The sequence below is a fragment of the Bombina bombina genome, chromosome 9 (genome assembly GCF_027579735.1).
Source record: "Bombina bombina isolate aBomBom1 chromosome 9, aBomBom1.pri, whole genome shotgun sequence".
In the NCBI taxonomy this organism is placed as follows: domain Eukaryota; kingdom Metazoa; phylum Chordata; class Amphibia; order Anura; family Bombinatoridae; genus Bombina; species Bombina bombina.
This window is the reverse complement of record NC_069507.1, coordinates 219,036,592-219,057,541: the sequence shown is the minus strand read 5'-3', so window position 1 is coordinate 219,057,541 and position 20,950 is coordinate 219,036,592. Positions and strand designations below refer to the sequence as shown.

General features: G+C 39.8%; 1 protein-coding gene across 4 annotated transcripts in view; it reads right to left on the bottom strand.

The window, feature by feature from the left end:
* The window catches only part of ATE1 (arginyltransferase 1), a 242,350-nt gene that overhangs the window by 55,370 nt on the left and 166,030 nt on the right, over positions 1-20,950 (bottom strand). For all 4 annotated transcript variants that reach the window (XM_053692644.1, XM_053692642.1, XM_053692643.1 and 1 more), the window contains 2 exons: positions 10,565-10,746; positions 8,377-8,476 (listed from right to left, as the gene is read on the bottom strand). In XM_053692644.1, the coding sequence (XP_053548619.1) occupies positions 8,377-8,476; positions 10,565-10,746 (282 nt within the window). The remainder of the gene's footprint in view (positions 1-8,376; positions 8,477-10,564; positions 10,747-20,950) is intronic.

Here is a 20,950-nt window from a genome sequence, read left to right as displayed (position 1 = left end):
AAGGAATGAAAATTAGATCCCTTAGATTTGTTCTTTTTATCCTGCAGTAGGAAGGCATACTTGCCCCCTGTAACCGTGGAGATAAGATAATGGAGTCCAGGCCTAGACCAAATAAAATATGTCCCTTAAAGGGGAGGGAAAGTAGTCTAGACTTTGAAGTCATGTCCGCAGACCAGGACTTCAGCCAGAGTGCCCGACGGGTCTGTACTGAGAAACCAGAAATCTTAGCATTCAGGCGAATAATCTGCATGTTTGCATCACAGATAAAAGAATTAGCAATTCTCAAGGCTCAATTCTTTCTTGAATAACATTGAGGGGACCTCGATCAAATCTGCTAAGGAGTCGCACCAGCAGCTCCAGCAACCGAGGCAACAGCTGCTGCCGGTTGAAATAATAATAATCCTGTATGCTGAAACATTTTTCTGAGAAACGTTTCCATCTTCTTATCCATCGGCTCTCTGAATGACGCGCTATCCTCAAGTGGGATAGTAGTATGGTTGGCTAGCATGGAGATAGCGCCATCCACCTTAGGGACAGAACCCCACAACTCCAGCTGAGAGTCCAGGACCCGGTAATAATTTTTTAAAGGCAGATGAAGGCAAAAAGGAAGATCCAATTCCATCCCACTAGTTCTTAATAATGTTCGCCATTTTTACAGGTACAGGTAAAGTTAGCGGCGCTACCCTGTCCTCGGACACTCTGTCTAATTTAGGGATCAAAGGTTCATTAGGCATCTTGGCCCCTGGAACCTCTAATTTTGTCAGAGCCTCCTTTAGAAGAAAACGTAAATGTTCAATTTTAAATATAAAAGGCTGGCTCCTCTGCAGCCGGAGGCCTAGAGGTAGCAGACGCCGATCCAAAAAAGTTCACCCTCTGAAGACTCAGAGTGTAACCCATCCTTGGATACTTGAAAAACAGACACATCTAATAAAATCTCTGGATGACCCCTGGAACGGAGAGCTATGTTTAACTTTTCACTTGAGCTTGGCAGGGCAAGGTAAAGCACTAAGAGCCTCAGACACCGCTGTCTTTAACTGCGCAGTAAAGTCAGATGGTAAAAGGCTCCCTCCAGACGGAGGATCAGGTGTGCTACGGGAAGCTGAATGTGATAATGGAAATGACTGATGGGTATGCACCTCACGGGACGGCGAGTCCTCAGAGGTGGACGGCTCAGGAGCATAGTTGAGAGGGCAGGCATACCAAGGCCTCCTCACAATATAGACAGGTATTACTATTAGGAATAGAGGGAGTACCCTCAAGCATATTAGAATCTGCCATAGCTTGCTCTAACAACAGTAGGATACAGAATAAATTATCTTTTTATTTCTCACAAAACGGCACCTTTATACTCCCAATGACTGGGGCACTCACCACCTCCTAGACCCAGGCAAACAGAGAAAAAAATGTCTTCTCTGACAGCTAGCTTGGTCAGGAAAGAAAATGAAAGTGTCACCACACCCGGTCACGTGCTGCGCAAGGCAGAACCGCCCCCGCTATGAGGAAAAGCTACAAGCTGCGCAGCATTTAAAGTGAAAGTAAAAACCTGTGTGTTCCATTACTGCATAACACCAGTCTATGAGCCCAATAAATCTCACACATAAAGCAGCATAAAAACATAATTTATGTAAGAACTTACCTGATAAATTCATTTCTTTCATATTAGCAAGAGTCCATGAGCTAGTGACGTATGGGATATACATTCCTACCAGGAGGGGCAAAGTTTCCCAAACCTTAAAATGCCTATAAATACACCCCTTACCACACCCACAATTCAGTTTAACGAATAGCCAAGAAGTGGGGTGATAAGAAAAAAGTGCGAAAGCATATAAAATAAGGAATTGGAATAATTGTGCTTTATACAAAAAAATCATAACCACCACAAAAAAGGGCGGGCCTCATGGACTCTTGCTAATATGAAAGAAATGAATTTATCAGGTAAGTTCTTACATAAATTATGTTTTCTTTCATGTAATTAGCAAGAGTCCATGAGCTAGTGACGTATGGGATAATGACTACCCAAGATGTGGATCTTTCCACACAAGAGTCACTAGAGAGGGAGGGATAAAATAAAGACAGCCAATTCCTGCTGAAAATAATCCACACCCAAAATAAAGTTTAATGAAAAACATAAGCAGAAGATTCAAACTGAAACCACGGTCTGAAGTACTTTTCTACCAAAAACTGCTTCAGAAGAAGAAAACACATCAAAATGGTAGAATTTAGAAAAAGTATGCAAAGAGGACCAAGTTGCTGCTTTGCAAATCTGATCAATCGAAGCTTCATTCCTAAACGCCCAGGAAGTAGAAACTGACCTAGTAGAATGAACTGTAATCCTTAGAGGCGGAGTTTTACCCGACTCGACATAAGCATGATGAAATAAAGATTTCAACCAAGATGCCAAAGAAATGGCAGAAGCTTTCTGGCCTTTTCTAGAACCGGAAAAGATGACAAATAATACAAAGCTCTAACAGCATCCAAAGAATGCAATGATTTCTCCTTAGAATTCATAGGATTAGGACATAATGAAGGAACCACAATTTCTCTACTAAGGTTGTTAGAATTCACAACCTTAGGTAAAAAATTCAAAAGAAGTTCGCAGCACCGCCTCATCCTGATGAAAAATCAGAAAAGGAGACTCACAAGAAAGAGCAGATAATTCAGAGACTCTTCTGGCAGAAGAGATGGCCAAAAGAAACAAAACTTTCCAAGAAAGTAATATAACGACCAAAGAATGCATGGGTTCAAAAGGAGGAGCTTGAAAAGCCCCCAGAACCAAATTCAAACTCCAAGGAGGAGAAATTGACTTAATGACAGGTTTTATACGAACCAAAGCTTGTACAAAACAATGAAATATCAGGAAGATTAGCAATCCTTCTGTGAAAAAAGAACAGAAAGAGCAGAGATTTGTCCTTTCAAGGAACTTGCGGACAAACCTTTATCTAAACCATCCTGAAGAAACTGAAAAAATTCTCGGTATTCAAAAAGAATGCCAAGAAAAAATGATGAGAAAGACACTAAGAAATATAAGTCTTCCAGACTCTATAATATATCTCACTAGATACAGATTTACGAGCCTGTCACATAGTATTAATCACAGAGTCAGAGAAACCTTCTTTGACCAAGAATCAAGCGTTCAAACTCCATACCTTAAAATTTAAGGATTTGAGATCCTGATGGAAAAAAGGACCTTGCGACAGAAAGTCTGGTCTTAACGGAAGAGTCCACAGCTGGCAAGAGGCCATCCGGACAAGATCCGCATACCAAAACCTGTGAGGCCATGCTGGAGCTACCAGCAGGACAAACGAGCATTCCTTTAGAATCTTGGAGAATACTCTTGGAAGAAGAGCTAGAGGCGGAAAGATATAGGCAGGATGATACTTCCAAGGAAGTGATAATGTATCCACTGCTTCCGCCCGAGGATCCCGGGATCTGGACAGATACCAGGGAAGTTTCTTGTTTAGATGAGAAGCCATCAGATCTATTTCTGGGAGTTCCCACATTTGAACAATCTGAAGAAATACCTCTGGGTGAAGAGACCATTCGCCCGGATGCAACGTTTGGCGACTGAGATAATCCGCTTCCCAATTGTCTATACCTGGGATATGAACCGCAGAGATTAGACAGGAGCTGGATTCCGCCCAAACCAAAATTCGAGATACTTCTTTCATAGCCAGAGGACTGTGAGTCCCTCCTTGATGATTGATGTATGCCACAGCTGTGACATTGTCTATCTGAAAACAAATGAACAACTCTCTCTTCAGAAGAGGCCAAGACTGAAGAGCTCTGAAAATTGAACGGAGTTCAAAAATATTGATCGGTAATCTCACCTCCTGAGATTCCCAAACCCCTTGTGCCGTCAGAGACTCCCACACAGCTCCCCAACCTGTAAGACTTGCATCTGTTGAGATTATAGTCCAGGTCGGAAGAACAAAGAAGCCCCCTGAACTAAACGATGGTGAACTGTCCACCATGTCAGAGAGTGTCGTATAATCGGTTTAAAGATATTAATTGAGATATCTTTGTGTAATCCCTGCACCACTGGTTCAGCATACAGAGCTGAAGAGGTCGCATGTGAAAACGAGCAAAGGAGATCGCATCCGATGCGGCAGTCCTAAGACCTAAAATTTCCATGCATAAGGCTACCAAAGGGAATGATTGTGACTGAAGGTTTTGACAAGCTGATATCAATGTTAAACTTCTCTTATCTGACAAGGACAGAGTCATAGACACTGAATCTATCTGGAAACCTAAAAAGGTTACCCTTGTCTGAGGAAACAATGAACTGATTGGTAAATCGATCCTCCAACCATGATCTTGAAGAAACAACACAAGTCGATTCGTATGAGATTCTGCGAAAAAGTAAAGACTGAGCAAGTACCAAGATATCGTTCAAAAAAAGGAAATACCAAAACCCTGTTCTCTGATTACAGACAGAAGGGCACCGAGAACCTTTGAAAAAAATTCTTGGAGCTGACGCTAGGCCAAACGGTAGAGCCACAAAACTGGTAATGCTTGTCTAAAAAGAGAATCTCAGAAACTAAAAGTGATCTGGATGAATCTGAATATGCAGATATGCATCCTGTAAATCTATTGTAGACATATAATGCCCTTGCTAAACAAAAGGCAGGATAGTCCTACAGTTACCATCTTGAATGTTGGTATCCTTACATAACGATTCAATATAGATAGATCCGGAACTGGTCTGAAGGAATTGACCTTCTTTGGTACAATGAAGAGATAGAATAAAACCCCAGCCCCTGTTCCAGGACTGGAACTGGCATAATTACTCCAGCCAACTCTAGATCTGAAACACATTTCAGAAATGCTGAGCCTTTGCTGTGTTTACTGGGACACGGGAAAGAAAAAAATCTCTTTGCAGGAGGCCTTAACTTGAAGCAAATTCTGTACCTTTCTGAAACAATGTTCTGAAACCAGAGATTGTGAACGGAATTGATCCAAATTTCCTTGAAGAAAACGTAAACTGCCCCATACCAGCTGAGCTGGAATGAGGGCCGCACCTTCATGGGTATTTAGGAGCTGGCTATAGGTTTCTATAAGGCTTGGATATATTCCAAACTGGAAATGGTTTCCAAACTGATACCTCTCCTGAGGATAAAAGATCAGGCTTTTGTTCCTTGTTGTGAGGAAAGGAACGAAAATGATTATTAGACCTAAATTTACCTTAGATTTTTTTTATCCTTTGGTAAAAAAGTTCCCTTCCCTCCAGTAACAGTTGAGATAATAGAATCCAACTGAAAATCGAATAATTTATTACCCTGGAAAGAAAGGGAAAGCAAAGTTGACTTAGAAGACATATCAGCATTCCAAGTTTTAAGCCATAAAGCTTTTCTAGCTAAAATAGCTAGAGACATATACCTGACATTAACTCTAATGATATCAAAAGATGGTATCACAAATAAAATTATTAGCATGTTATAGAATAATAATAATGCTATAAAATTATGATCTGTTACTTGTTGCGCTAAAGCTTCTAACCAAAAAGTTGAAGCTGCAGCAACATCCGCTAAAAATATAGCAGGTCTAAGAAGATTACCTGAACATAAGTAAGCTTTTCTTAGAAAGGATTCAATTTTCCTATCTAAAGGATCCTTAAATGAAGTACTATCTGCCATAGGAATAGTAGTACGTTTAGCAGGAGTAGAGACAGCCCCATTAACCTTAGAGATTTTGTCCCAAAACTCTAATCTGTCAGATGGCACAGGATATAATTGCTTAAACGTTTAGAAGGAGTAAATGAATTACCCAAATTATTCCATTCCCTGGAAATTACTTCAGAAATAGCATCAGGGAGAGAAAACACTTCTGGAATAACTACAGGAGATTTAAAAACCTTATTTAAACGTTTAGATTTAGTATCAAGAGGACCAGAATCCTCTATTTCTAATGCAATTAATACTTCTTTAAGTAAAGAACGAATAAATTCCATCTTGAACAAATACAAAGATTTATCAGCATCAACCTCTGAGACAGAAACCTCTGAACCAGAAGAACCATTATCAGTATCAGAATGATGATGTTCATTTAAAAATTCGTCTGAAAAAAGAGAAGTTTTAAAAGACTTTTATGTATACTAGAAGGAGAAATAACAGACATAGCCTTCTTAATGGATTTAAAAAATAAAAACTCTTATGTTATCAGGAACACTCTGAAAATTAGATGTTGACGGAACAGCAACAGGTAATGTAACAGTACTAAAGGAAATTTTATCTGCATTAATAAGTTTGTCATGACATGCAATACAAACAACAGCTGGAGAAACAGATACCAAAAGTTTATAGCAGATACACTTAGCTTGGTAGCTCCAGCACTGGGCAGCGATTTTCCTGAAGTATCTTCTGACTCAGTTGCAACGTGGAACATCTTGCAATATGTAAAAGAAAAAACAACATATAAAGCAAAATTGATCAAATTCCTTAAATGACAGTTTCAGGAATGGGAAAAAAATGCCAGTGAACAAGCTTCTAGCAACCAGAAGCAATAAATAATGAGACTTAAATAATGTGGAGACAAAAATGACGCCCATATTTTTTAGCGCCAAAAAAGACGCCCACATTATTTGGCGCCTAAATGCTTTTGGCGCCAAAAATGACGCCACATCCGGAACGCCAACACTTTTGACGCAAAAAAACGTCAAAAAATTACGCAACTTCCGGCGACACGTATGACGCCGGAAACAGAAAAAAAAATTTGCGCCAAAAAAGTCAGCGCCAAGAATGACACAATAAAATGAAGCATTTTCAGCCCCCGCGAGCCTAACAGCCCACAGGGAAAAAGTCAAATTTTTTAAGGTAAGAAAAAATGATTGAAACAAATGCATTTATCCCAAGTATGAAACTGACTGTCTGAAAATAAGGAATGTTGAACATCCTGAGTCAAGGCAAATAAATGTTTGAATACATATATTTAGAACTTTATAAAAAAGTGCCTAACCATAGCTTAGAGTGTCACAGAAAATAAGCTTACTTACTTACCCCAGGACACTCATCTACATGTTGTAGAAAGCCAAACCAGTACTGAAACGAAAATCAGCAGAGGTAATGGTATATATATAAGAGTATATCGTCGATCTGAAAAGGGAGGTAAGAGATGAATCTCTACGACCGATAACAGAGAACCTATGAAATAGACCCCGTAGAAGGAGATCATTGCATTCAAATAGGCAATACTCTCCTCACATCCCTCTGACATTCACTGCACGCTGAGAGGAAAACCGGGCTCCAACCTGCTGCGGAGCGCATATCAACGTAGAATCTAGCACAAACTTACTTCACCACCTCCATAGGAGGCAAAGTTTGTAAAACTGAATTGTGGGTGTGGTGAGGGGTGTATTTATAGGCATTTTAAGGTTTGGGAAACTTTGCCCCTCCTGGTAGGAATGTATATCCCATACGTCACTAGCTCATGGACTCTTGCTAATTACATGAAAGAAATCAAATTATCACATTTGATTAATCCCCACTGTTCAATAACCTCCCTCAGGAGATATTAACCCAAGATTCTATTAAGAGAGATATTAACCCAAGATTCTATTAAGATAAAAGGAGCCACACTGTGACCCTTTTTTTCAGCGTTTTTAACATATGTAAAAATTTAAACGATCTTACCAGAATCCATGCTGTGGAACAGAAACACAGCCTCTCAAGTGTGACAGTCTTGTAGCATCGCTCCTGACATGGAATTGAGTGAAGAAAAAGCAGACAGTGAAACTCGTCAACACTGGTTACTTCAGGAGCTGTTAGCAGGCAGTCTGGACGGGTTCGCAGGAAGAGTCTCCCTGCATCTCCAGACTCTAACTTTCCTCAATGCTCTCACTGAGAGGCTGACAAGACTACTTAAAACTCCAGTCCCATATCGAAGGGCATATACCCCTCCTGAGGAACAACTCTGAAATCTTCTGACACTTCTCTGCCATCCTCCTGTGACGAAAGGCAAAGAATGACTGGGGAAAAGGGAAAGTGGGAGAAGTATTTAAGCCTTTGGCTGGGGTGTCTTTGCCTCCTCCAGGTGGCCAGGTTCAGTATTTCCCAACAGTAAGGAATGAAGCCGTGGACTCTCCTTATATTAAGGAAAGTGTCTATCAGAATTTTTGTAGCTAAAACATTTGATACACTTTCTAAAGGATTGGAATTTTTTTTTAAAATTATGTTCTATCTGAATCATAAAAGAAACATTTTGTTGTCTTGTCACTAATGTCTGTCTGCATATAATAGAATGAGCACTTAGAACAGAGAGCAGGTACGATGGTTATTTGAGAATACAATCCACCACTATAACTAATACAAGATTTATGCACTCCGCTACCTCCCCTGGAACTATTTCATATTTGCAACACTTTAAAGCTACAGATTTTCATACCTTGTACCTCATTTTGGGACAGCTGTGTATATAGAAGCCCATATAGTAATAGCTGAGGTTTGATGCTTTCGTCTGCAGCTCCCTGGTGAAAGCTATTTCTCTGTTGGAGAGAGTATAAGAGTGAGTATATAAAGAGAAAATTCAACACAAAACAGCCACAGCAACTTTTTTATTCCCTATGCTGTGTGTATGGCATTTCCCATTATCTCAGACACTCCTGTTATTTCCCATTATCTCAGACACTCCTGTAATTATAAAAAACTTTCTAATTTACTCCTATTATCAATTTTTCTTTGTTCTCTTGCTATATTTATTTGAAAAAGCAGGAACCTAAGCTATGGAGCCGGCCCAATTTTGGTTCAGCACCTGGGTTGCGCTTGCTGATTGGTGGCTAAATGTACCCACCAATAAGGAAGCACTATCCAGGGTACCAATTCAAAAATGAGCCCGGCTCCTTAGCTTAGATTCCAGGATTTTCAAATAAAGATAGCAAGAGAACAAAGAAAAATTGATAATAGGAGTAAATTAGAAAGTTTTTTAACATTGCATACTCTTTCTGAATCATGAAAGAAAAACATTTGGGTTTAGTATCCCTTTAAGATACATGCACGCTCCTGAGCTCACATAGATTACTCTTTTAACAAAACATACAAAGAGAACTAAGGAAAATGTATAATATAAGTAAATTGGAAAGTTGTTTAAAAATGTCATACTCTATCCAGGGAATTTAATTTTAACTGTACTGTCCCTTTAACTGTTTGTATGAGGAAACCACGGAAGGACATCCCACTGTAAAGGGACTTTAAGCATCCAATCCCGAGGCTTGTTATAGGGTTAGCAAGGGAGCTTGCATCTCTCATGTGCAGGCACAGTCACGTTTTTTTCCTCCTTAGTTAACGAAAATTAACACTTAAATCTTGTGAGATCGCAACAAAGCAAATTCTGAACTCAGCACTGGTTATGCTGATTGGGTGTTATTTTTCTTACCATGCAGATCACTTTATGAGCAGCAGGTTAATGGTAACTGCTCACAGAGCATTTACTCTGGAAGCTGATATAAATTTTGATTAAGAAAAAAAAAACATGCATACATTGTAAAAGGTACATGAAACAAAAAACATATTTTACAATTCAGATTTTAATTTACTTCTATTATAAATGTTTCTTTGTTCTCTTGGTATCTTGTGTTAAAAAGCAGGGACATATGCTTAGGAGCTGGCCCATTTTTGGAGCACTATATGGCAGCAGTTTAGCAAGAATATGGCAGCACTATTTCCTGCCAGGTAGTGATCTAGGTGCCTACCTCTATTCTCTTTAACAAAGAATACCACGGGAACAAAACAAATGTAATAATAGAAGTAAATTGGAAACCTTTATGAAATGGTATGCTCTATCACAAAAGAAAACGTTTGGGTTTCATATCCCTTTAAACGTTTTCTTTTTTCAGCTGCATCTGGGGTAAAGGAGAATTTATATTGAGTACAGAATACTAGGTCAATAAAATGGATTAATATATAAAATTATTTTGTTTCTACAAGGTTATAACGGCCATTTCATGAGACTTTAGATAAAACTGAAGTCTAATCGTTTGAAGAATAACTTTTAAATCACATTTATTTCTTACTGAAGCTTATAGAGACAGTCAACACCAGAATGTTTATTGTTTTAAAAGATAGATAATCCCTTTATTACCCATTCCCCAGCTTTGCATAACCAACACTGTTATATAAATATACTTTTTACCTCTGTGATTATCTTGTATCTAAGCCTCTGCAGACTGCACCCTAATCACATGACATTTTATTTATTATCTATTGACTTTCATTTTAGCAAATTAGTGCAGTGTCTGCCACAAGCCACGGGTATGATCATAATGTTATCTATATGGATTATATGAACTAGTACTCCCCTGTTGTGAAAAGCATGTAATAAGAGGCGGCCTTCAAAGGCTTAGGAATTATCATATGAGCCTTCCTAGGTTTAGCTTTCAACTAAGAATACCAAAAGAACAAAGCAAAATTGGTGATAAATGTAAATTGGAAAGTTGTTTAAAATGACATGCCCTATTTGAAACATGGAAGTTTTTTTTGGACTTGACTGTCCCTTTAAGTAACATCTGGAGAAATGTACTTTAGATAAGCAACATGCTAATATAGTAATCATAAAAATGATAATTTGTGGTACTTACTGTAAGGCTGAATATACTCCAGGGGAGAGGAAGGAGTAGTCGGGGTCATAGTAGAGATACACAGATGAGACACAGTAGGGAAGGATATCAATCACCCCCACTGCAATAATCTTCCCATCCAGCCAGTATTGCTGGTGAAAGGAACCATAACCTGAAGCAGGACCATCTGGCCGAGTCTCTGGCTATAGAATAGAAAAACAGAGATTTAAATGAAATATAGCAACTATTAAAAAGAAGCTAAATGTACTTAGAGATATTTTTTTTAAAGGGATTTAAAACACACAGTTTAATAATAAAAAAAGATGAGTAATAGACATTGCAATGATTTATAGGGGAATTGATTAACTTCTATACATTTTTTTTTTTTAAACTTAAACTTAAAGGGGCAGTAAACCTAGCAAATAATGTTATATAATTCTGTACATAGTGCAGAATTATATAATGTTAGCTAAGCGCCAGCCTTGTAAAGCAAAGGGTTAGATAGATATTTTGCAAAAAAAACAGAACGCTGCTCCTGGCTCTACTGAGAGGGTCTGTTTTCTTCTCCTAAGCGCATCGCTATGTGCAGAATTATATAACATTATTTGATAGGTTTACTGCCCCTTTAATTTGTGCAGGGTCCATTACTTCCTGTCAGTGCCCCATAAGGGGGCTGTAGCTCTACAGGAAGAAGCATTTTATCCTTTGAAGTGGTTGCTAGGAGACACCTATAATAGCTGATATCCGTTTATTGACCATGCTCAGTAGAGAACGTTTGCTGTAAAAATTGTGACAGTAGAACTTAAAAGGACAATAAGCACCTTGAGATATTAATATAAATGGTTTGATTACATGTAGTAAAACAACTTTGCAATATACTTTCATTATCAGGATAATCTTTGCTCTGAATACATCATTCAAGCAATGATTATTAAGTGTTTAATGTCCCTTTAATGTAATGTCTGCTCTCTTATTCAGATGCAGGAAGTGGCTACAATGAGAATTTCTAAGTGCTCATTTAGCAAGAAAACAAGTAAGTCGTTTGCTGTTTTATGCAAATCAGATTCCTTTATTTAACATTTTTTTGTTTTTAACTAAAGGAGCACTGTTTCATATTCCTTTACATAAATACAAAGTGGTCTACATAGAGGTGCGGCATGATTCACCAAATATATGTTAATATTTATTTAACAGGGATTTCTGCAGGAAATTACCTCATTAAAAAGATATGAAATTCAAAACTAAATTGTCATGGTGTAGATGGAGCATACAATTTTTAGAGACTTTTTAAATGTAATTTAATTTTATTTTCACATTCACTTCATTCTCTTGGTGTCCTTAAGTAGAATTAGCACAGCGATGCACTACGGAGACCTAGATGGCGATTGGTGGCTACACACAAGTCTCTTGTCATTGGCCCACCAAATGTGTTCAGCTTCGACCTTGTAGTGCATTACTGCTTAGTAGTGGACTCTAACTAGGCGTGTAAGCCTTTTGCATTCTAACACACTGGAGCATTTTATTTTTGCAGTTGTATGTCCCTATAAATGCAATATTACTTCCATAATAAGGGTGGATACAGGATACACAAACAAATATATGTACTGGGGAAAAATCTTAATATAAATGATATTTACCACCAGTGTTCCCACTTGCAGGAAAATAAATTTTGTATTCAAAAGTTACTGGAACAATCTTTCAGCAGAAGGTATTATTGCAAACACACACACCTTCCCTACAGCTGTTCTCAGTCACTATGTGTTTGCTGTATACAAACAGTAAGTTTTGCGATTTAAGGATATCATCCACTCATATCCATCCACAAGACTCATATCCTCCACTCATATCCACATGCAGGAATCAAATAGCCCACTTGTGTGTAATGCTTTCACAGGGTCCAGTCTCAACCTTAGGTTGTCTGGCTGTCATTCCAACTGTTCTCTTTTCTATTCTACTTCAGTAGACAAAAAAACAAAATTTATGCTTGCCTGAAAAATTGGTGTAAGTCCAAGAGTCACCACATGTGGGAAGTCTCCTCCTAGTGGTTAGGAGGGGCATTCCCTCAAGTAAAGACTTGTGGACTCTCACCATCTGAGGAAATAAAAACAATCCAAGGTTCTTTTTGTGAAACATGACAGAGGCATAAACTTGGGGTCATAGAAAACTTTTGTAAAATTAAATTAATATGAGTGCCAGTTATTTTATAAAAGATCTATGGAGCTGTAGCTAGATCAAAACTAAAGTCCAACAACAGAATTGTAAATAATAAAAAAAATAAAATATATATACATACATATACACACACACACACACACAAATCTATGGTGGGCATAAACAGACCTGGTTCTATTGCACGACTGGAAAGACTATTGATGCAGTATAACTGTAAAAAGCTGACAGGAAGATATCACCTGAAGATCTCTATGTAAAAAAAAAAGATATTTTACCTCAAAATATAAAAATAAAGGAAGAAATGAACAGCAGCCAATCAGCATCAGCAATGCTGAGGTCATTAAAGGGCCATTATACACTCATTTTTTCTTTGCATAAATGTTTTGTAGATGATCTATTTATAAAGCCCATAAAGTTTGTTTTTCTTTTAAATTTATAATTTTGCTTATTTTTAAATAACATTGCTCTGATTTTCAGACTCCTAACCAAGCCCCAAAGTTTTATTTGAATACCGTCAGCTACCTTCTCCAGCTTGCTCCTGTTTGTGTAAAGGGTCTTTTCATATGCAAAAGAAGGGGGAGGGGGGTGTCTTATTTCCCACTTGCAGTGGGCTTTCCAACTACCTTTTCAACAGAGCTAAACTGAAAGCTTCTAAGTACGTTTTTAAACCATTTTATACTGGATTTTTATATCAGTATCTGTGCATCTTATTCTTTATAGTAGTGTCTATTACATGCAGTTATAGGAAAATGAGTGTATACTGTCCCTTTAACTGTTTTACTGTGATCTCATGAGATTTCATAGTAAAATTCCTTAAAGGGACAGTATACACCAATTTTCATATAACTATAAAGAATAAGATGTACAGATACTGATACAAAAATCCAGTATAAAACTGTTTAAAAACTTACTTAGAAGCTCAGAAGCTCTCAGTTTAGCTCTGTTGAAAAGGTAGCTGGAAAGCCAACTGCAAGTGGGAAATAAGACACTCCCCCCTTCTTTTGTATATGAAAAGACCCTTTACACAAACAGGAGCAAGCTGGAGAAGGTATCTGTCTGTATTCTCTTAAAACTTTGGGGCTTATTAGGAGTCTGAAAATCAGAGCAATGTTATTTTAAAATAAGCAAAACTATAAATTTAAAAAGAACCCAAAACACAGAACTTTATAGGCTATATAAATAGATAATCTACAAAACATTTTTGCAAAGAAAAAATAATGTTCCTTTAAACGGAATAGAGAAATAACATGTGTGCATGAGGCACGCTCCCTTGCAGGTTAGGCATACTGATTGTCTACTTAAAGTCCTTTACAATGGGGTGTGAATACTTAGGACATTTTGAGGTAAAATATCTTTCTTTTTCACATAGAGATGTTCAGGTGATATTTTCTAGTCAGCTTTTTACCACTAGGCTGCATCACTTTCAAGTGTTTCAACATTTGTGTATCACGTCCCTTTAAAATTATATTCAAAAGAATAAAGAGACTGTCCTTTATCTTTTATTCCTGGTGGTCCTAAATAATTTGCCAAATTATCTTCAATTCACTGTATTCCAAGTAACTACACAGGAAACACAGAAAGGGTGAGTGACAAAATCCACTTTATGACTTTATAAAGACCACCCTGAGAGCCATGTCATTGCTAATCTGCTTACTAGAAGAAATGAAGACTTGGGGATGGTTTGAACATAAAGGCACTCATTTATTAAAAAATTGTCAGGGTTCCCAGCCTGTCCACCTGCTTTGGGGTTACTGAGGTGGCAACTGCCACCCTTTCGCACACCTTGTCATTCATCCCTGGACAAATCAGTCTGGTATGTATTAAGTCAGGCAGTGGCATTAGAAGAGGTGGTCTTAAGACCACTGCTTATTAACTTGCGGCTGCAAGCTTGAAGCTTTGTAAATGGATCCCAAATGCTCACTGGACTTCACTTACAGAACTCTTCCTGGGGACCTAGCCGTAGATGACCAAAGCTTATAGGCTCTCAAATATTTTCTGCAAAATTAATGGCTTTTACCCTGAACATATCTATAATTAGGCTTTGTTCTTCTAATTTTGAGGATGAAACAAAAATATTTTGCCACCTGAGATGGTTAGGTCAGTGACAGGCAACACCTGTAGCAGAAGGCACTGTAAGACCTCTGCAGTTTACAAGAATACATACTGGTGACACCTAGATGAGTTGGCACGCCAAGACACTAAGGCACAGAGAGGGACAGAGCTGTGTGTTTCAGTTGAAAGAAGTCCATCCAAGAATGATATAAAGACCATACAGGGAGGGCAGACTGGGACAAATGGATTACAGGGTCCTGTTCTGCTTTTTCATAACACCCCCTGTATAACACTGCAAATCTATTAGTGCATTACAAATAATGACAATAATAATAAAAAAACAAGGTGGACCTCACAAAGTATTAATGCGACAACTAGAAGGAATAGATTATCTATGCATGCAACAGTGATGCAGGTTATAATATATAATGCAGCAGTTCTGCTAGTAGTACTAGTAACATTTGGCATGAACATAAACTATGGCAGTTGTACATAGCATTGCCCGGTAAAACCACAAGGGAGGATTTAAGAAATTCAAGCCACAGCTCTGTATACCACATATCAACAACATTCTCAGGAATGTAAACTCTCTTAGCATTTGTAAGTATGTTAAACCAAACAGAACAGGTTAGTTGGAGAGTTTTTCATCTGAGGTAACGTCCCTCACAAGTGGTGAGAGGGCATAAAGAGCACTGCAACGCAAAGGGCATGGATTATACATTGATCTCAAGCAATGAGTCACTTAAGTTTTTGCAGCCAGTCCTCACTATTTGTCTTGGGACAGAGTGAAGGAAGGGCTTCTGGGATAGTGCATGGCATGAGGTTGTGTATTACTTTCCACATAAATTTGACCTTGTTGTTTACACTTGGGAGGCCAACAGGGAAAAGCCAACGCAAAACCAATAATAACCTAGTTCAGGAGATGGAGGAAGGGGATTCTAGTGCAGACAGTGGGGAGGGGATGCTCTGCATAACTGGAGCTGGCCACTCGTGATTTATGAACTCTTGATTGTGAAAAGCATAAAGCTTAACAAAGCACAGGCACGCGGCAAAGGATTACAGGAGAATCTGCATTTCAAACGACTTGGTATATTCACAGCCATGCCTTAAACACTGTATCATAAGCCAAAGCCATTATAAAAGTTGCAATAATTTGATGTTTAATGTGGATTTTTAAATACTTATCACTTTTAAACAGATGAACATGATTTGCCATCTAGGTTGTTACAAGTATGGACATTTTGAAAGGAATATTTTTAAAGGAGAAATCAAAGGATTTTCAGATAGTGGTCCAGAAAAAACAAACAAATAAAAAAAAAAAAAACTTCTCCAACTATCTAAAATGTATCTGTTATCCTCAGTTTTTCAAAGTAAATGATCAATTGCATGCATGTGCTGATGGCATTTTCAATACTGGTATAACAAAATGTATTCTTACCTGATATATTAATTTCTTTCTTTGTAGTGATAGTCCATGAGACCTTTACTCTTGGGAAGGCAAAGACTCTATACCAGAGAAAAACATAATTTATGCTTACCTGATAAATTTATTTCTCTTGTAGTGTATTCAGTCCACGGGTCATCCATTACTTATGGGATATATTCTCCTTCCCAACAGGAAGTTGCAAGAGGATCATCCAAGCAGAGCTGCAATATAGCTCCTCCCCTCACATGTCATATCCAGTCATTCGACCGAAACAAGACGAGAAAGGAGAAACCATAGGGTGCAGTGGTGACTGGAGTATTAATTAAAATTTAGATCTGCCTTAAAAAAGACAGGGCGGGCCGTGGACTGAATACACTACAAGAGAAATAAATTTATCAGGTAAGCATAAATTATGTTTTCTCTTGTTAAGTGTATTCAGTCCACGGGTCATCCATTACTTATGGGATACCAATACCAAAGCTAAGTACACGGATGATGGGAGGGACAAGGCAGGAACTTAAACGGAAGGAACCACTGCCTGTAGAACCTTTCTCCCAAAAACAGCCTCCGAAGAAGCAAAAGTGTCAAATTTGTAAAATTTTGAAAAAGTGTGAAGCGAAGACCAAGTCGCAGCCTTGCAAATCTGTTCAACAGAGGCCTCATTCTTAAAGGCCCAGGTGGAAGCCACAGCTCTAGTGGAATGAGCTGTAATTCTTTCAGGGGGCTGCTGTCCAGCAGTCTCATAGGCTAAGCGTATTATGCTACGAAGCCAAAAGGAGAGAGAGGTTGCCGAAGCTTTTTGACTTCTCCTCTGCCCAGAGTAAACAACAAACAGTGAAGAAGTTTGACGAAAATCCTTAGTTGCCTGTAAATAGAATTTCAGGGCACGGACTACGTCCAGATTGTGCAAAAGTCGTTCCTTCTTTGAAGAAGGATTAGGACATAATGACGGAACAACAATCTCCTGATTGATATTCCTGCTAGAGACTACCTTAGGTAAAAACCCAGGTTTAGTACGCAGAACTACCTTGTCTGAATGGAAAATCAGATAAGGAGAATCACAATGTAAGGCGGATAACTCCGAGACTCTTCGAGCCGAGGAAATAGCCATCAAAAACAGAACTTTCCAAGATAAAAGTTTAATATCAACGGAATGAAGGGGTTCAAACGGAACTCCTTGAAGAACTTTAAGAACCAAGTTTAAGCTCCACGGAGGAGCAACAGTTTTAAACACAGGCTTAATCCTAGCTAAGGCTTGACAAAAGGCCTGAACGTCTGGAACTTCTGCCAGACGCTTGTGCAAAAGAATAGACAGAGCAGAAATCTGTCCCTTTAAAGAACTAGCTGATAAGCCTTTTTCCAAACCCTCTTGGAGAAAGGACAATATCCTTGGAATCCTAACCTTACTCCATGAGTAACTCTTGGATTCGCACCAATACAGGTATTTACGCCATATCTTATGGTAGATTTTTCTGGTAACAGGCTTTCGTGCCTGTATCAAGGTATCAATAACTGACTCGGAGAAGCCACGCTTTGATAGGATCAAGCGTTCAATCTCCACGCAGTCAGTCTCAGAGAAATTAGATTTGGATGATTGAAAGGACCTTGTATTAGAAGGTCTTGCCTCAAAGGTAGAGTCCATGGTGGACAGGACGACATGTCCACTAGGTCTGCATACCAGGTCCTGCGTGGCCACGCAGGCGCTATCAGAATCACCGATGCTCTCTCCTGTTTGATCTTGGCAATCAGTCGAGGGAGCAGAGGAAACGGTGGAAACACATAAGCCATGTTGAAGAACCAAGGAGCTGCTAGAGCATCTATCAGCGTTGCTCCCGGGTCCCTGGACCTGGATCCGTAACGAGGAAGTTTGGCGTTCTGGCGAGACGCCATGAGATCCAGTTCTGGTTTGCCCCAACGATGGACCAGTTGAGCAAATACCTCCGGATGGAGTTCCCATTCCCCCGGATGAAAAGTCTGACGACTTAGAAAGTCCGCCTCCCAGTTCTCCACGCCTGGGATGTGGATCGCTGACAAGTGGCAAGAGTGAGACTCTGCCCAGCGAATTATCTTTGAGACTTCTAACATCGCTAGGGAGCTCCTGGTTCCCCCTTGATGGTTGATATAAGCCACAGTCGTGATGTTGTCCGACTGAAATCTGATGAACCTCAGTGTTGCTAACTGAGGCCAAGCTAGAAGAGCATTGAATATTGCTCTTAACTCCAGAATATTTATTGGGAGGAGTTTCTCCTCCTGAGTCCACGATCCCTGAGCCTTCAGGGAATTCCAGACTGCGCCCCAGCCTAGAAGGCTGGCATCTGTTGTTACAATCGTCCAATCTGGCCTGCGAAAGGTCATACCCTTGGACAGATGGACCCGAGATAGCCACCAGAGAAGAGAATCTCTGGTCTCTTGATCCAGATTTAGTAGGGGGGACAAATCTGAGTAATCCCCATTCCACTGACCTAGCATGCACAATTGCAGCGGTCTGAGATGCAGGCGCGCAAATGGCACTATGTCCATTGCCGCTACCATTAAGCCGATTACTTCCATGCACTGAGCCACTGACGGGCGTGGAATGGAATGAAGGACACGGCAAGCATTTAAAAGTTTTGATAACCTGGCCTCCGTCAGGTAAATTTTCATTTCTACAGAATCTATCAGAGTCCCTAGGAAGGAGACTCTTGTGAGTGGTGATAGAGAACTCTTTTCCACCTTCACCTTCCACCCATGCGACCTCAGAAATGCCAGAACTATCTCTGTATGAGACTTGGCAATTTGAAAGCTTGACGCCTGTATCAGGATGTCGTCTAGATACGGAGCCACCGCTATGCCTCGCGGTCTTAGGACCGCCAGAAGAGAGCCCAGAACCTTTGTAAAGATTCTCGGGGCCGTAGCCAACCCGAAGGGGAGAGCTACAAATTGGTAATGCCTGTCTAAAAAGGCAAATCTTAGGAACTGATGATGATCTCTGTGAATCGGTATGTGAAGGTAGGCATCCTTTAAGTCCACTGTGGTCATGTACTGACCCTCTTGGATCATGGGTAGGATAGTCCGAATAGTTTCCATTTTTAATGATGGAACTCTTAGGAATTTGTTTAAGATCTTTAGGTCCAAGATTGGTCTGAAGGTACCCTCTTTCTTGGGAACCACGAACAGATTTGAATAAAACCCCTGTCCTTGTTCCGTCCGCGGAACTGGGTGGATCACCCCCATTACTAGGAGGTCTTGTACGCAACGTAGGAATGCCTCTTTCTTTATCTGGTTTTCTGATAACCTTGAAAGATGAAATCTCCCTTGAGGAGGAGAAGCCTTGAAGTCCAGAAGATATCCCTGAGATATGATTTCCAACGCCCAGCGATCCTGGACATCTCTTGCCCACGCCTGGGCGAAGAGAGAAAGTCTGCCCCCCACTAGATCCGTTTCCAGATAGGGGGCCATCCCTTCATGCTGTCTTAGGGGCAGTAGCAGGTTTTCTGGCCTGCTTGCCCTTGTTCCAGGACTGGTTAGTTTTCCAGGCCTGCCTGTAACGAGCAACGGTTCCTTCCTGTTTTGGGGCGGAGGAAGTTGACGTTGCTCCTGCCTTGAAGTTTCGAAAGGCACGAAAATTAGACTGTTTGGCCTTTGATTTGGCCCTGTCCTGAGGAAGAGTATGACCCTTACCTCCAGTAATGTCAGCGATAATTTCTTTCAAGCCGGGCCCGAATAAGGTTTGCCCCTTGAAAGGAATATTAAGCAATTTAGATTTAGAAGTTACATCAGCTGACTAGGATTTAAGCCATAACGCTCTGCGCGCATGGATGGCAAATCCGGAGTTCTTAGCTGTTAGTTTAGTTAAATGTACAATGGCATCAGAAACAAATGCATTAGCTAGCTTAAGTGCTTTAAGCTTGTCCATAATTTCATCCAATGGAGCTGAGTGAATGGCCTCTTCTAGAGACTCAAACCAGAATGCTGCAGTAGCAGTGACAGGCGCAATGCATGCAAGGGGCTGTAAGATAAAACCTTGTTGAACAAACATTTTCTTAAGGTAACCTTCCAATTTTTTATCCATTGGATCCGAAAAAGCACAACTATCCTCCACCGGGATAGTGGTACGCTTAGCTAAAGTAGAAACTGCTCCCTCCACCTTAGGGACCGTCTGCCATAAGTCCCGTGTAGTGGCGTCTATTGGAAACATTTTTCTAAATATAGGAGGTGGGGAAAAAGGCACACCAGGTCTATCCCACTCCTTGCTAATAATTTCTGTAAGCCTTTTAGGTATAGGAAAAACATCAGTACAGACCGGTACTGCATAGTATCTATCCAGCCTACATAATTTCTCTGGAATTGCAACTGTGTTACAGTCATTCAGAGCCGCTAAAACCTCCCCTAGCAATACACGGAGGTTCTCAAGCTTAAATTTAAAATTAGAGATCTCTGAATCCGGTTTCCCTGGATCAGATCCGTCACCTACAGAATGAAGCTCTCCGTCCTCATGTTCTGCAAACTGTGACGCAGTATCGGACATGGCTCTTGTAGCACCAGCCCGCTCTATTCTTACCCCAGAGCAATCGCGCTTGCCTCTTAATTCTGGCAATTTAGATAATACTTCTGTCAGGGTATTATTCATAATAGTAGCCATGTCTTGTAAAGTGATTTGTATGGACGCCCCTGATGCACTTGGCGCCACAATATCACGCGCCTCCTGAGCGGGAGGCGAAGGTACTGACACGTGAGGAGAGTTAGTCGGCATAACTTCCCCCTCGTTGTCTGGTGAT